Genomic DNA, 16,503 nt, shown 5'->3' on the forward strand with positions numbered 1-16,503 from the left:
GGGTGCTTTCTGTGCATTCCTGTATGTAATTGTCACAGCATGGTGGGAGGCAGGGAATTTTACCTCCGTTAGCAGATGCAGACCTGGAGGCTCAGAGAGCATAAGCTACTGACCCAAGATTGAACAACTAGGAAACAGGGCCTCTCCTGCAGGCTCTGGCCACCCAGCCTTGTGGTGGGCCATGTGCGCAGGATGGCCGAGGCTCTGATGTGAGCTGCCAGTGCTGACCACGTTGCCTTGGTGACGGTGGGGATAGAGTGGGAGGTGGTTTAGGTGCTGAATAAAGCTCTCTCTTTTTGTTTTTAGTGCCGGCTGGGGATGCCAGCCACCTCACGCCTGCTTCTGCTGGCCCAGGGCCGGGTCTTGGGCCATTTCCCCACTTTGGTAACCCCAAGGGGAGAGCTACCCCTTCAGTGTCCCCAGCTCCTGTGTCGTTCCAGCCCTCACAGGCTTAGTATTGAGCTGACAGCCACAGCCACGTGGCAGCAATGACGATGATGAAACTGACAATTTCAACATGCATCCTGCCTTCTTTCCATGTTTGAAAAGGTTTCATTATTTTTTTTTAATTAAAAAAAATTTTTTTGAGACAGAGTCTGGCTCTGTCGCCCAGGCTGGAGTGCAGTGGTGCAATCTCCACTCACTGCAACCTCCACCTCCTGGGTTCAATCAATTCTCCTGCCTCAGCCTCCCGAGTAGCTGGGATTACAGGCACGTGCCCCCACACCCAGCTAATTTTTGTGTTCTTAGTAGAGACGGAGTTTCACCATGGTGTCCAGGCTGGCCTCGATCTCCTGACCTCAGGTGATCCACCCACCTCGGCCTTCCAAAGTGCTGGGATGACAGGTGTGAGCCACCGCACCCGGCCAAGGTTTCCTTATTAACCAGAATATAATTTTGTGGATGTTTTCTCTGTTTGGAAGATTAATTTTTCTCATTTCATTTCAGTTTGGGGTTTTATCATATTGGATTTTTCATTAGGAATTGATAAAATTTTTTGGAGACTTTCACAGACTGAGCATAATTTTAAAATATGCCTCTGCTGAGCATCATTTAAAATAGCTCACACACCCTCGGTTGTTGGAAATGCATCTAGCCAGCTGGCACCTTCAGAATGTGTACCTACTCTGAGGTCTGCACCCTTCAGCCCCCCGAGGCTGTGGGCGAGCTGGTTGGGGTTTGGAGGTTGTGGCCTTCTACTTGGAGAAAAGGTACCACTGAGGCTCCCCAGGCTGAAAGGGAAGTCACTTAAATACTCACGACCACTCCAACAGTCAGAAACAAGACCATGGACTGAAATCCCAGGTGTCCCGGAAGGCTGAAGTTCATGAAGTCTAGCATGTTGGGCTTCTTGTCTTATAGGAAGCATTAAGAGTGGTTAAAAGCATGAGATTGGCCCAGGCCGGACCCCCACAGTTACTCACCATTAGCCCTTTACACTTCACCTCCTCTAACTAAACCGTGGTTTTTGCATCTATAATATGAGAATGGCAATACCTTCCATAGTGGGTTTTTGTGAGAACTAATGGGATAATATATGCTAAACGTTTTTATACGGATGCTGCAGCACTGGTTATAATTCAGAAGCCCTGTGATGTTTAACTGTAAACATTTTCGGCCAGGTGCTGTGACTCACGCCTGAAATCACAGCACTTTGGGAGGCCGAGGCAGGCAGATCACTTGAGGTCAGGAGTTTGAGACCAGCCTGGCCAACATGGTGAAGCCCCATCTCTACCAAAATTACAAAAATTAGTCAAGCATGATAGTATGCGCCTGTAGGCCCAGCTACTTGGGAGACTGAGGCAGGTGAATTGCTTGAACCCAGGAGGCAGAGGTTGCAGTGAGCCGAGAGCACGCTACTGCACTGCAGCCTGGGCAACAGAGGGAGACTCCATCTCGAAAACAAACAAAAACAAAAACATTTTCATCTCATAGCAGTTAAAGCTACAGAAAGCCTTAGAGAATACTTAGTTTAATTTCCTTCTGCCTTATTTCTTCTCATGACAGAGTAAGTTACTGAGGTTTTCCATCTGTGTGTGCTTGAGTCTAGCTTTCTGTGGACTAGGTATAAAAGCTCTTGTCAATTTGTTTTTCTCTCACAAGCTACTCAGAACCAACTATTAAACATAAACTTAGAAGCATCACTTTTCCATAGACCTGAGTTTTCATCATGCAACAGTGGGGCTTTGAAGAGGGACTAAAGGTTATTTATTAGAGGACATAATGTGATTTACGGTTTCTTCAGAGTGTGGTTTGTTTTAACAGACATCATGTACTGGACAAAGGACTATTCTATGAAATTTTAAAATACGTGAATTTTGTATAGGCTTCTGCCATACCATCAGATGATGATAATTTTTTTTTTTTTTTTTTTGAGACAGAGTTTTGCTCTTGTTGCCCAGGCTGGAGTCCAATGGCGTGATCTCGGCTCACTGCAACCTCCACCTACTGGGTTCAAGCAATTCTCCTGCCTCAGCCTCCCAAGTAGCTGGGATTACAGGTGCCCGCCACCACACCCAGCTAAGTTTTGTATTTTTAGTAGAGACGGGGGTTTCACCACGTTGGCCAGGCTGTTCTTGAACTCCTGACCTCATGATCCACCCACCTTGGCCTCCCAAAGTGCTGGGATTACAGGTGTGAGCCACCGTACCTGGCCAATGGTGATGATTTTTTTAATTGAGGACTATTTTACTTAGAGCTCGTCCCAAAGACAGTTAAATCCAGTCTAGAATACTTTCTCTCCTGTTTTGTTTTAGGAATTAGGCCAACCGAACTCCAAGGGAGTCAAAACTGAACCCAGCCTTGTTTGCCAGGAGTGAGAACTGAGCACCTTCCTCAGGCCTGCACAAGTTAGTTGCCTCGTGGAAACTCTGGCCACATTCATCCGACCTGAAGGAGTGCTGGCGATCTGAATGTAGTGTGTGCTGGACACCAGCTCCCTCATTTCTCCTGGGACTGCATCCACTCCCCTCTCCTCTGTGGGCACCGCAGTCCGTGGGGATTCTGTGTCCTGGAGACCAAAATATTGGTTCAGAAACAGAATCTGCTAGCTGTCCGCACTTTAACTGTGCTGCTGTCTTTGCCAATCCCTGAAGTTTTTATTTTCTTTTATTCATCTGGTTAACCTGGGCCACTTGGGAATCTTCTCTGTAGATGGGAGTTGGGGAAGAGCGGCAGAGCTGGATCCCTTAATCACTGTTGAGGAAGACTTGCCTTGGGAGGGCATCCATGTGTTTGGCTTGGAAGGGAGATTGGAGTGCACCTTGTCAGTTTCTTCCTAAGGCTCAAGATGCTGAAGCTGTAGTTTTGAACCCAGCCCAGGCTTCCAGGTGGAGAGACTTGTGTGTGTGTGTGTGTGTGTGTGTGTGTGTGAGTGAGTGTGTACACAAAGATAACTGCTGTTAGTGTTTTGGTAAGGCTTTCTTTTCTTCCGGTTTTTTAGAGTTGTGATTATTTTTTCCACATGATTTTGTATCCTGTCTGTCACTTAATATCATAATGAAAATGTATTCATTTTACTACAAACCTATTTTAGTGACACTTCACCTATTCCATTTGGTGGATCTTCCATAATTCAGTTTTTTGTTTCCTTATGTCGGAAATACAAATTGTTTCTAATTTTTGGTGTTGGAAACCGTAGTGGTTGAGTGTCTTTATACATGGGGAATTTTCTGAAAGTTAATTTTGTCCTTAAGATAGTCAGAAATTGTTTACTATTAAGTGGTATGAAGCTGTTTAAGGTCCTTATATGTGTGTGAAATTGCTTACTAAAAAGATGGATTTGTACTCACACTGAGGCTAGGAGTCCCATTCTATCTCATCTCTGTAGAATGGAGTATTATCATTAAAAACAAAAAACCTAGTTTGGAATGTAAAAAGTGGTATAAAATAATTTGCATTCATTTCTTTGATCTTTTTTTGTATGTTCTGGATTTTGAGGTCAAAAGAGCTTCAATAAGGTGTTTAGATTTTAATGATGATGCTAAATTGGGCAGGAGCATTATTTCAGCAGTTCTTCTTGGACTGATTTCTTTGGAGCCTTTTCTACAACTCTGACCTGGTTGAGTGCTGCAATGTGAATATATATTAAGAACAAACACATAAACACCTTTTAAATCCAGCTTGTGGCAGAGTTAATCCCATTTCAGGGTTAGCTTGTCTTCCTGAGTTTGACTGAAGTTCATGCTTATTTCATAGCTTCAGAATTTTGAATAAGACAGAATATGAAGTCTTAACTAAGGTTATCTTGTTGCCTAATGTAATGCATTAAACTGACAGCTCTCTGTATTTAGAGAAGGATGCGGTTTGGATTCTTTCATGGGGAAATTCTGAGTTTTCTTTCATTTGCTTATGTTTTCACCAACATAGGCTGGGCACCATATGGTACCATCTGCCTTACACCATACATAACTCACTTCAGGAGTCCCGTCGACCAAACGCTGTGCTGGAGTATGTATATGCCTGGCTGTCTGTGTCTGTAGAACTTCATGGTAGAAATGGTACCTGAGAAATTTGGTGCTAGAGCGAGAGAATTTGTCTCGTTTGCACTTTAACATATTTTTATGTGTCTTGATTAGTCCATTCTCACATAGCTAATAAAGACATACTAGAGACTGGGTAATTGATAAAGGAAAGAGGTTTAATTGACTCACAGTTCTGCAGGGCTGGAGAGGCCTCAGGAAACTTACAATCATGGCAGAAGGGGAAGCAAATGCAACCTCCTTCACATGATGACAGGAAGGAGAAGTGCCAAGCAAAAAGGTGAAAAGTCCCTAAAAAAAAACCATCAGGTCTTATGAGAACTCACTATCACGAGAACAGCATCAGGGTAACCACTCCCATGATTAAGTTACCTCCCACTGGGTCCCTCCCACAACACGTGGAGATTATGGGAACTACAATTCAAGGTAAGATTTGGGTGGAGACACAGCCAAACCCTATCACCTCATCTCCATCCCACGCTTTGGGAAGATTACATATTTAAGGAAGGTGAAGTACACGTGAGTGTTTGTGACTGCATTATTTCCCATTTCTGAGTCACTAGCAAAAAAGTATAGGTTAGAATGAAAACATCTAGGGGAGGATGCTTTAACACATTACAGGTAAATTAAAGACAATGTCTTGATCTAGATATGTAGAGAAGGAAAACTGAGTTAATCATCTCATTGGCTTTCCCAGGGAGACGAAGTCATCTATCCTAGATGCTCCTTCTTTGCCTTCTTGCAAATGATAGAAAAATCTCCCATTACTTGGGTGCTCCCTGTTGCAGGCATCCTGGCAAGTGTTTCAAATGCTTTACTATACTTGATCCTTACAACCACCTCATGCTGAAGTTTATTGTTCTGATTTTACACGTGAGGAAAATGAGGGCCAAGTAAGTTAATCAACTTCCATAGCTGTAAAGTGGCCAAGCCTGGATTTGTAGCCAGACTGCCTGACTCTCAGTGCCCTCTCCACAGCAGAAGCTCCAACAACTATGCTGCATTGCCCCCCCGACCCCCGTCTCACACACTACAGACACACGCACACACACATCAGTGCTTGGTTTCCAGGTGGTCTCGCGTTGCCTGCACATTTCAGAATTTCTCTTGTCTGGTGCTTTGGATGATCACCTTTCTGCTCACTTTAATAGAGCATGTCAACCCTGTGGTCCTTCCTCAAGTTGGCAAGCAGTGTACCTTTTCTCCCTCAGAGACTTGCAAGTATCTCACCTTTGTGGCATATGCCCATCATCCGTCCACACCTAACCTTCACGGGGGCTGGGAAATGGAATCTGTCCAGTTCTGTGCCTCGAATGGGGTGGATTTCATTCTCATCGTAAAAAAGGATGATAAAACACAGAGAAGAAAAGGAAATCAGCCATAATCCTTCTGCCAACATTTAGCCACTATTAATAGATAGTTATAGATATAGTAATAGAGGTAGGTATGAATGACATATATGCACACATTATTATTTTACAGTTAAGAATTATACTTCTTTGTGAACTTTTCCCACTCAGTGTATTCTAATATTCTCTAAAGGTCTATACCAGTTGACTTACCCACTTTGGTACACTGTTGGCTTATAGTCAACATCCCCTGGGTATTTAACCCCCTTTGTCTCTCCCATCCTTATATGAATGACTCAGTTTTTATATCCAAGTGGTGCTGAAGGAGACTCCTTCTGGTATTTAGTAAGAAGCCGTGCTAATGTTAATGACTGGTTACCTACTTTCTCAAACAGCCATGAGCTCCTTTCACACAGACTCATAGCCAACACTTTTTCAATATGTGCCCTTGAGGACTGCCAGAGACTTTGCCAAATGATTGGCTAAATTCAGTATCTACTAATCTACCAGTGGCCTGGGAAATAAAGGTAATTTGGATTAGATTATGTCTCCTTGAATCTGTTATGATTCCTAGTGACAACTGCTTTTCGTCTGTGTTTTAAATGCTGGTGCAGTCATTTTCAGGTGATGTATATTGAGCTCATGGGTCAGGTGCTGCCTTCTGGAAAATTCCAATAATGTATCCAGATAGGGTTTCCTGGCATTTTTCCTATTCTCTATGATTTAAAAAATGTCTTTGTGTTTCCACAATTTTTGCATGTTGCCTTAGTTTCCTAGGTTGTAGTTTGTCTGGGACTCATTATCTGGAGAGAAGCCTCCCCCTGCCTTTTATTTATTTATTTTTGTTTGAGATGGAGTCTCACTCTGTCACCCAAGCTGGAGTTGCAGTGGCACCATCTTGGCTCACTGCAACCTCTGCCACCCAGGTTTTTTTTTTTTTTGAGATGGAGTCTCGCTCTGTTGCCCAGGCTGGAGTGCAGTGGCATGATCTCGGCTCACTGCAAGCTCCACCTCCCAGGTTCATGCCATTCTTCTGCCTCAGCCTCCTGAGTAGCTGGGACTACAGGCACCCGCCACCACGCCCGGCTAGTTTTTTGTATTTTTAGTAGAGACAGGATTTCACCATGTTAGCCAGGATGGTCTCGATCTCCTGACCTCGTGATCCGCCCACCTCGGCCTCCCAAAATGCTGGGATTACAGGCGTGAGCCACCATGCCCTGCCAGCCTCCCTAGGTTTAAGTGATTCTCCTGCCTCAGCCTCCTGAGTAGCTGGGATTACAGGCACCCACCACCACAGTCCAGCTTTTTTTTTTTTTTTTTTTTGTATTTTTAGTGGAGATGGGGTTTTACCATGTTGGCCAGGCTCGTTTTGAACTCCTGACCTCAAGTGATCTGCCTACCTTGGCCTCCCAAAGTGCTAGGATTACAGGTGTGAGCCTCTGCTCCCGGCCTCCTGCTGACTTTTAATGTTTGCTTTAAGCCCTCATCGGGTCATTTGTCTGCCCCCAGAGGTAACTGTGCCGGCTTCTGTAGCCAGATTTCATTGTGTGAACTTGTTGAAAGTGAATTCCCAGTAGGATTTGGCCTCCTGCACTCCCATCCCTAGGGTCTTTCAAGGTCATGGGGTGAATCTCAGGAAAAAGTAAAGCTTAAACACTGCTTCTGAGCTCACTGATGGGAAAACACCTGCTGTTTCATTTCATAAGTACCAAAACCCAGAAAAAGGCAATACATCATCTTTGCTTTGTCAAGCACATGAATTCATCATTTTTGGCCTTGATAGTAAGAAGCATCTTCTTTTTTTTTTCACAGAAATATGGCATAGCAGCAGTTTCCTAGTTCTCTGTTGATCCAGAAACTCCATGAGTACCGCTCTGATATGCTCAGAAACAGCATAAGTTCTTTGTCGTATCCTTGCCTCGTATAATAAGCTACTGAAGTGGATTTGCTGAAAAGTGTCTTTCCGTCACATTGTAGGTACTTCCAAAGCTAAAAGGGAAATAGGCAAAGTAGTTTTGAAATGTTTCTCTCCAGCTATTTTCATCGCTGGCCAGATATTTATACCATCTTTCCTCAGCATGACATGAACTTGGCTAATTGCCACATTAGAAGACAAAGTGCTGTTTTATTCAGGATGGGAAAGACGCTGATATGGTTTGTATCTGTGTCCCAGCCCAAATCTCACGTTGAATTTGTAATCCCCAGCGCTGTAGGTGGGACCTGGTGGGAGGTGATTGGATCACCGGGGTGGAGTTCTCATGAATGGTTTAACATCGTCTCCCCTTGGTACTGTATAATGAGTGAGTTCTCTTGAGATCTGGTTGTTTAAAAGTGTGTGGCACCTCCCCCATCTCTCTCTCTCGCTCTTCCTCCTGCCATGTAAGATGCCCACTCCCCCTTTGCCTTCCGCCATGAGTAAAAGCTTCCTGAGGCCTCCCCAGAAGCAGAAGCCGCTGTGCTTCCTGAACAGCCTGCAGAACCATAAACCAATTAAACCTCTTTTCTTTACAAATTGTCCAGTCTCAGGTATTTCTTTATAGCAGTGTGAGAATGGACTAATCCAGATGGGTCCCCAAAACCTCTATCTGGAACGAACTTAAGACCTATGTCACACATTTGCCCTCCAGACACGCCCCGACATAATTCAGCCATGTTTCTTTTAATACTCAGCCCTCATTCTAAAGTCAGTTAAATTACTTAACACCTCACAGCACTTCTGGTTCTTCTTCAGAGGATGCCTTGACTATTCTTGTTTTGGCGTTTGCATATAAATTTGAGAATCCGCGTAAGTTTCACAAAATGAAAAAGCAATAGCCTCTCTGGGATTTTGATTAGACTCTGTTGTCGCTTTTTTCTGAGACGGAGTCTCACTCTGTCGCCCGGGCTGGAGTGCAGTGGCGCGATCTCTGCTCACTGCAAGCTCCGCCTCCCGGGTTCACGCCACTCTCCTGCCTCAGCCTCCTGAGTAGCTGGGACTACAGGCTCCTGCCACCACGGCCGGCTAATTTTTTCTATTTTTAGTAGAGACGGGGTTTCACCGTGTTAGCCAGGATGGTCTCGATCTCCTGACCTCGTGATCCACCCGCCTCGGCCTCCCAAAGTGCTGGGATTACAGGCGTGAGCCCCCGTGCCCAGCCAGACTCTGTTGTCCCTTTTTACTGATAGAAAAACTGAGGTGCAGAATAGTTAATGTGCCCAAAACAGGGTTCCAGTACACAACCAAGAAGAGAGAGAGCAGAGCCACACTCTCGGGCAATTGAACTCTCAAGCTCACATGCAACGACCACACACCAGGCTAGGAAATGGGCCTTGAGGACAGAAGTGGAGCTGAAACTTAAGACCCCAAACACACCAAGCCTTGTCTGATTTCTCTTTAGGCTCCTCTGCTTGGGGTTCCTCTTTACACTTCACCAATGCCATGTGAGAGTCTGCTTCATGCATTACTAGTGAGGGTTTTACTGGAGGGCATATGGTAAAATTTCAGTTTACCTTGAAATCTTATAAGGAAAAAAAGAATTCTTAATTTTTCTTCCTAATGCCCTAATATTAAACTGGACACTGAGGAAGGCAGTGTTTAATCCCCTGCATTTCCGATGTCAGCTGGCTTCCTTTTCTTAGTGTAGAATTGGCAAAGCAATGGATTTGTCAAGTAATTTACAAACACTAGACCCCAGAAACCTAGTGAAAACTTGAGCTTGGCCTGACCGGATTGTCTTGATGCTATTAGTGGCTAATCCGGGGACAATGGGCAAATTGCATGAATATTCAACATCAAACTGTTACTGCTGCCAAACTGCAAACCCATGTAAACCCATCCTATTTATGTGGCTCCCAAAGTCAAGTGCACTGAGCAGGGGCTGCCAGCTTAACGCCTATTCCTCAATGGGAGCCTGGGAGTGTTGAAACTCAGTACGGAGCTTTCCAGCCTGGAAATGTCTGTGGAAGTGCTGTCTGCAAAGGCCAGAGATGTGATGATTCAGACCCTGCAGGGCCTGGATGTGTGCCAGAGAGTGGAGCTTCTGGGGCCTAGAGAATGGGATGTCTCAGTGGAGCTAAGATGATTTCAGAGAAATCAGGCCAAAAGCTTCTTCCCATTTCCCTTCTATCAGAAATGTATAGGAATCTTGCAAGAATGCGGCCTGAATTTCAGATAGTTCCAGTAAGTGCAAACATGCCTCCTGTGACTCTCCGTATGCCTGAAACCGTCCTCAGAGCCAACCTGCATGGCCCAGGAGTGACCGCACTAAAAGCTGTGCTGTCTTCTGCCCTTGGGGTAATTTCTGGGCTGCTCTGTAAAGGGGAGTTCTGAGCCCAAGAGAGCTCCTGCCTCACATCTCAGGAGCAAAACACTCCTGACACATGCAGGAGAAAGAATTCAGAGTTAAAACTGACCCCCAAGATCAGCTACCGATTGTGGCAAGCATAGGCAATTGCCCAACCTCACCATTGCTTCAGTTTCTTATTCTGAAAAATGGGATGATAAGAATACTCATCTTGTGGGATTCATAGGAGCCTTAAAATGAGATCATATGTGTGAAATTCTTACAGATGCCCCTAAATTTATGATGGGATTACATCCCGATAAATCCTTTGCAAATTGAAAATATTGTAGGTCAAAAAGGCATTGCATACACCTCACCTGTCAAACATCATTGTTTAGCCTAGCTTGCCTTAAACGTGCTCAGCACATGTACGTCAGCCTACGGTTAGGCCAAATCATCTTACACAAAGCCTGATTTATAATAAAGTGCTGAATAGCCCATGTAATTTATTGAATACTATACTGAAAGTGAAAAACAGAAGAGTTGTATGACCTCGAATTAAAATTTATCTGAATGGATATTGCTTTTACACCATCGTAAAGCTGAGAATTTTCAGTGGAAGCATAAGTCGAGGACCATCTGTATACAGATTGTTCATTATTAATAAAGATTGTAACAATTTTAGGTCCTCTCCACTATTATTGTTAGAAAGTTTGTTGTAACATTAGACGTCTTCCTGGGGTCATCTGCAAGGCTCTTCTGCTTCCAGGACAAGCGAGTCCGCTGCTCTCAGCTTTCCTTTTCATCAGAGTATTTGAAACTCCTGCCCTTTTCCTCAAAGGAAACCGTTTATTTCCCAAACTGTAAAGTCATTTCATTATTCTGTTTTGAGCTGGAGACTGATTAGAGGACTGTGAGTCTAACTGTATGTGTGTGTTGAGTTTCTTTCTGATTTCAGAACCCTTAAGGATGTGTGTGTGTGTGTGTGGTGTGTGTGTGTGTGTGTGTCTGTGTGTGTGTGACCAGGGTGTGGTGGGGGTAGTTTTCTTACCTTCATAGTTATTTGTATTTACTGATATCCTCAAAATTGAGCCCTTGTCTACCTTCACTAAATCATTCTACAAATATTTTTAAAAATTAAGCTCCCACCCTGTGCCAATGATGGCTCTCATGTGCTGGAGAAACAGTGGTGGTTTTCAAGTAAATGCTTCCCTAGTCCTGGGTGCTTGAGGGGTGGCACCCACTCTGGGTATGTCCTCGTCCTTGTCCAGGGCAGGCTTGACTTCAGGGCAGTCCTGCTGGAAGTGAGGGGTGAGCGGGGATCTGGAGGAGGCAAATGAGAGAAGGGAGATGGCATGGGGCTGGGGGTGAGAGAATGGGGCTCAGGCCGCGATGGCAGCAGGAGGGGAAGCCGGATTTGTGGCCTGTCCTGTGGGCAGCCATCACTCAAGTGGTACCCAGGGCTCCATGGCTGGCTCAGCTACTGCCCAGCTGGGAAGTGGTGAACCCTGGCGGAGTGGCTCCACCTTCCAGGCCTCAATTTCCTCACGTGTAATGGAAGTACCAACCTCAGAGGATATTGGGAGAATGAAAGGAAGGATTATTGTTAAAGGGCTTAGACTATGCTCGAGAGGAAGTAAGCACTACATCAATGTTGGCAAAATAAAGATAAATCAACTAACGCACAATGAGTTTAACCTCAAGTGTATATTTTTCTTTTCAGAGCACTTTTTTTTCTGACTCTCAAAGCACGTTGTGTTTTTGCTAACGTTTCCTATTTGTTTGTGTTTTAGACGCCTTCCTGAGTCCTGGATCTTTCTTCCTTCTGGAAATCTTTGACTGTGGGTATTTATTTATTTCTGAATAAGAGCGTCCACACATCATGGACCTCGCGGGACTGCTGAAGTCTCAGTTCCTGTGCCACTTGGTCTTCTGCTATGTCTTTATTGCCTCGGGGCTAATCATCAACACCGTTCAGCTCTTCACTCTCCTCCTCTGGCCAATTAACAAGCAGCTTTTCCGGAAGATCAACTGCAGACTGTCCTATTGCATCTCAAGCCGTAAGATACTTAAGATTCTATATTTTCGTCTTTATTGTGGGTGTGTATCAGAATTACGGCTCTTGATATGGATTCACTAGGCTTTCATTGTGTGCTGAGCTGTTTTTTTGTTTTGCTTTTGTTTGTTTTAGGTTTGAAATGGCTATTTTGTTCTCAATCCCCCAAAATTATTTTTTGAATGAATAATGCCAGTAGTTCAAAATTCAACAGCCACAGACAGGTATACGACGAAAAGTAAATATGCATTCTATTAGTTTCTTTAGTTATCCTCAGAACCAATCAGTATTAATTCTTTCTTAGTTATCCTTATAGAAATAGCATACATATAGCTCTTATACTTGTAAATGCATGTGCATCTGTGTATATGTCTATATAGATAGATACATATACATACATATATTTTTTAAAAAACGAGTGGCAGTATACTATATTGTTTTCTTCCTTGCCTTTTTCTTCAGCTTTTTCCTTTAAGATAATGGATTCACATAAAGTTGTAACAAATAATACTGAGAAATCCTGTACACTCCTTGGCCAGTTTCTCCCTATGGGAGCATCTTGCACAACTGAAATAGCATATTCCAACCAGAAAACTGACATTGATACAATCCACAACCCTACTCCTATTTCTCCACTTTTAAGTACACTCATTTGTGTGTGTGTATGTGTCTGTATGTTTGATTATGCTAGGCCATTTCAAACATGACCAATTTGACTGGCCTGAGTTTCAACAATTGAAAAGATGAATGAGTATATTGGGACATCTAGAAATGCATTTTGCTGTTGGTGTGGATTAGCCTTAAGCCTATACCTATTCTCAAAAGTAGAGAATGCAGGGTGATATTAATAATGATATATGTAGGTATGAATATATTTTAAAATATGAGCTTTTAAAAAGTTTGGCTACTAAGAAATATCAGCTATCTAAGATTATGTCAAGAGTCCAAAATTATTGATATATTTTTGATACCATTTAAATAAAATGATCAAATTTGAATTTGAATCAAAACAATTCAAGCTATGTATAATTATCCAAGTGGATTACCACTGATCCAGTCTTAGTTGTTAAACTTCAGAATACTAACTTGTAAGGAAAAAAAGTCACAGACATATCCTTATTTATGACTTTTTTCACCAACTCAGAACTTGCAGATATACCTGATACTATTTCAGATATAGTTTGAGTGCAAGACCTTCCATGTCTTGTATTATAATGCTTTACAGAAATATGTCTTGAAAGTCTTCATAAGATCCTAAGATTGAGTTATCATTGTAAAACAGCAACTTTAGTCTATTTGTCTGTGGCCTGTTGGGTACAACCACCAATTCAATCCAATACGACGCAATGTACTTTTCCTTGTCATAGACGTCACTCAGCAATGGTCTCCTAGTATGTATGCTTCTACGGTGGTATAGAAAAAGGAAAAACTTGTCCAAACAGTGCAGAGACAGTAGGAGATGATTTGAACAGGAACTGTAGCTGTTTGAAGAGAGACGAGCTTTTGTAATCAAGGGAAAGGAGATAGTCAACTGAGATTTAAAAGATGTTTATAATTTTAAATGTCTTTTTACCCTCTAGCAGTTGGTCTCTATTTAAGCAGAATTTAAACTTAACAAAGCAATACTGATTACGCTTTTCATTGAAACCTGCATTTACGTGACTCGCATGCACCTATGGAGATTCCAAAATCTGTTAGTTTGCAATGTGAAATCCTGTATGTTTGTACTGTGATAACCCCTACCCAAATTTCAAGTGGATGGTTAAGAGTTGAGCTTCTCGTTTGGAGTTAAGAAATAAGAAACAGGATTTGGAATCAGAGTCCACGAGAGCACCATATTTTTCTTTTGATTGATGGTAAAGATATGCTAAGTTTATGGCAGGATTGTGGAGATATTTTTCCCAGGATGCGTTAGCATATCTGTTTCTGGTGGAAATTAAGATGGGCAACAAATTCAGAAAGCAAGGCAGATTTTTATCCATCACAAATTATTTAGAACAAACTCCAAATGAAACTCAAGAATTAACCATCTAAGATAACTGGCATCTCAATGTGGGTGCAATGAAGGGTGAGCAGTCTAATTTCACTGAAGGACCTAGAAGCACCTCCATCCAGGTATACCCAGTGATGCTCTGTGCCTTCTTCCCCAGAGGAAGCACCTCCATTCAGGTGCACCCCAGCAATGACCTTTGCCTATGTCCCTGGAGGAAGGCTTCCTAGGGCTTTGGGCCAAGCAATAGTAGAAGCATTTTTTAAAAATCTGAAGCGGGAAGGGAAGATTTCTCCCTCTAGAGGAGCAGTCCTGGCTGCTGGGAAAAGAGAATACCGTAGAAAGTGAGGGTGATGATCCTGGGTGGTTCATGGGCACCTCATGGCGATAAGCCCGGGCAAGCTATCCCCAGGTTTGAGAGAATCTTCGCCAGGATTATCCGTTTCTGGTATCCCCATACGTGTTAGCAGGGCTGTTCTCTTCCTGCTTCCTTTTCCTTGCTCTAGATAATTGACAGACTTCATCTGTCAATTATTTCACAGTAACCAAGGCCATGTAAAAAGAGTGTTTAGGAAACCTTGCTGGGCCACTGATCAGCCAGAGGAGGAGACAGTTCGTGGTGAATTCAGCAGCTTAGCTAAGAGATGACTCTGCAGCGTCTGTGCTGTAACTCTCCTCTGCTTCCCTCTGACTTAAGATAGAAACTGTTCATGCCTTTAATTGTGTCTTCTGGTGCATGAGTCACTCTGAGCTTAGACAGTCATGAGCATTCATCATTTGCAGCTGATTTTCTAAGGAAAAGGCAGAAAAAAACGTTTCCTTGAGACACGGAGCCCTTCCATCTCTGTGTTCGCTTTCGTCTAGCAGAGCTATGTCTTTGTCTCTTATCTCATTAAATATTTGTTAAGAGCTTGGTGTGTTAACAAGTAAGTTCAAAGTGGTTACCAGCCCTGGTGTGGTAAAGCTCTCATGCAAAAGGCCATGCTGATGTAAAAGACAAATAGAGACAAAACAAGCAGTAAAGACAGCCTGGGTAACAGCAGGACACACCGAGACACCGAGCAGAGAATTTTATTCTACTGGCAGCAACCAACCTCATGAATACCAAGTTCAAAGTAATATAATCTCGATGGATGATTTTTAGAGGGTCGCTTTGTCTTATTTTTGCCTAGATTTGTAGAAAGGAAAGGCCAAGTCAGGCTGGCTTGGCATGCTGAAGGAGGAAGGGAGGATGGAGCCGGCTTCTTTAAGGTAAAAAGAAGGAAGAAAGTTAGAAGAAGAGGGGTGAAGGGTAGAATTTCATTGCCTTTCCACTAAGCAGGATGTGCCATTTAATCTCTAGGGAAAGGTGGCCAAGACTGGCTTTTTTTTTCCTTTCTGACATTGTGGATTTCAAAACAAAACAGAAAGATTAGAAGAATCTATTAATGTCAGGGTTAAAAAAAAAAAAAAAAGGCAGGGGGTGGGAAGGATTGCCGATGACCTAATTGTCCTGGAAAGGGCCAGTGAAATGAAACACAGTGGACACCAGCCTCATTCTACAGCCCCCAGCCCTGGTGCTGTGCTTCCAAATTCAGTGTTGACCATCCCCACCCCGCACCCCCAGCCCTGGTGCTGTGCTTCCAAATTCAGTGTTGACCATCCCCACCCCGCACCCCCAGCCCTGGTGCTGTGCTTCCAAATTCAGTGTTGACCATCCCCACCCCGCACCCCCAGGCCTGGTGCCTTGCTTCCAAATTCAGTGTTGACCATCCCCACCCCGCACCCCCAGGCCTGGTGCCTTGCTTCCAAATTCAGTGTTGACCATCCCCACCCCGCACCCACAGGCCTGGTGCCTTGCTTCCAAATTCAGTGTTGACCATCCCCACCCCGCACCCCCAGGCCTGGTGCTGTGCTTCCAAATTCAGTGTTGACCATCCCCACCCCGCACCCCCAGGCCTGGTGCCTTGCTTCCAAATTCAGTGTTGCTGTGAACAGGCTTTATGAGCTGGAGCCTGCCACTGAATATTCCTGGACTATGACGCTTACGGTTTTAAACGGCTGTTGGATGCACAGCTACACATCTTCCTTTAATGGGCAAGGCCACATGGTGGCAAGAAGGAAGTGAGAATTTGGAGTGCCAGCCTGCAAAATTACACATTCTGCCCCCCCTGCTACAGGCTCCATCCATCGCCTTCGGTGAGCCACATAAACTCTCTGAGTCCAAATAACGGGGCCAATCACAATGGCTGCTTCAAAATGCAGAATGAGATGCTCTGTCTGAAAGTGCTTTAGAAATTCCTTAAAGTACATCACATTTAGGATGGAAATTGGAATTTGTGTCCATGGAAGGAGGAAGAGTGGGGGCCTTGGCAAGGGTGTCTTG

At 43.9% G+C, this 16,503-nt stretch overlaps 1 protein-coding gene across 3 annotated transcripts in view; it reads left to right on the forward strand.

Annotated features, from left to right (window-relative positions):
- Nucleotides 1-16,503, forward strand: part of AGPAT4 (1-acylglycerol-3-phosphate O-acyltransferase 4) — a 145,190-nt gene that overhangs the window by 32,365 nt on the left and 96,322 nt on the right. For 2 of the 3 annotated variants that reach the window (XM_010373153.2, XM_030928879.1), the window contains exon 2: nucleotides 11,886-12,152. In XM_010373153.2, the coding sequence (XP_010371455.1) occupies nucleotides 11,975-12,152 (178 nt within the window). In that variant the 5' untranslated portion in view covers nucleotides 11,886-11,974. Of the gene's footprint in view, nucleotides 1-7,780; nucleotides 7,985-11,885; nucleotides 12,153-16,503 lie in introns of those variants that run through there. The other variant, XM_030928880.1, reaches the window with a different exon arrangement.

The sequence above is a fragment of the Rhinopithecus roxellana genome, chromosome 4, assembly GCF_007565055.1.
Source record: "Rhinopithecus roxellana isolate Shanxi Qingling chromosome 4, ASM756505v1, whole genome shotgun sequence".
NCBI classification, from domain to species: domain Eukaryota; kingdom Metazoa; phylum Chordata; class Mammalia; order Primates; family Cercopithecidae; genus Rhinopithecus; species Rhinopithecus roxellana.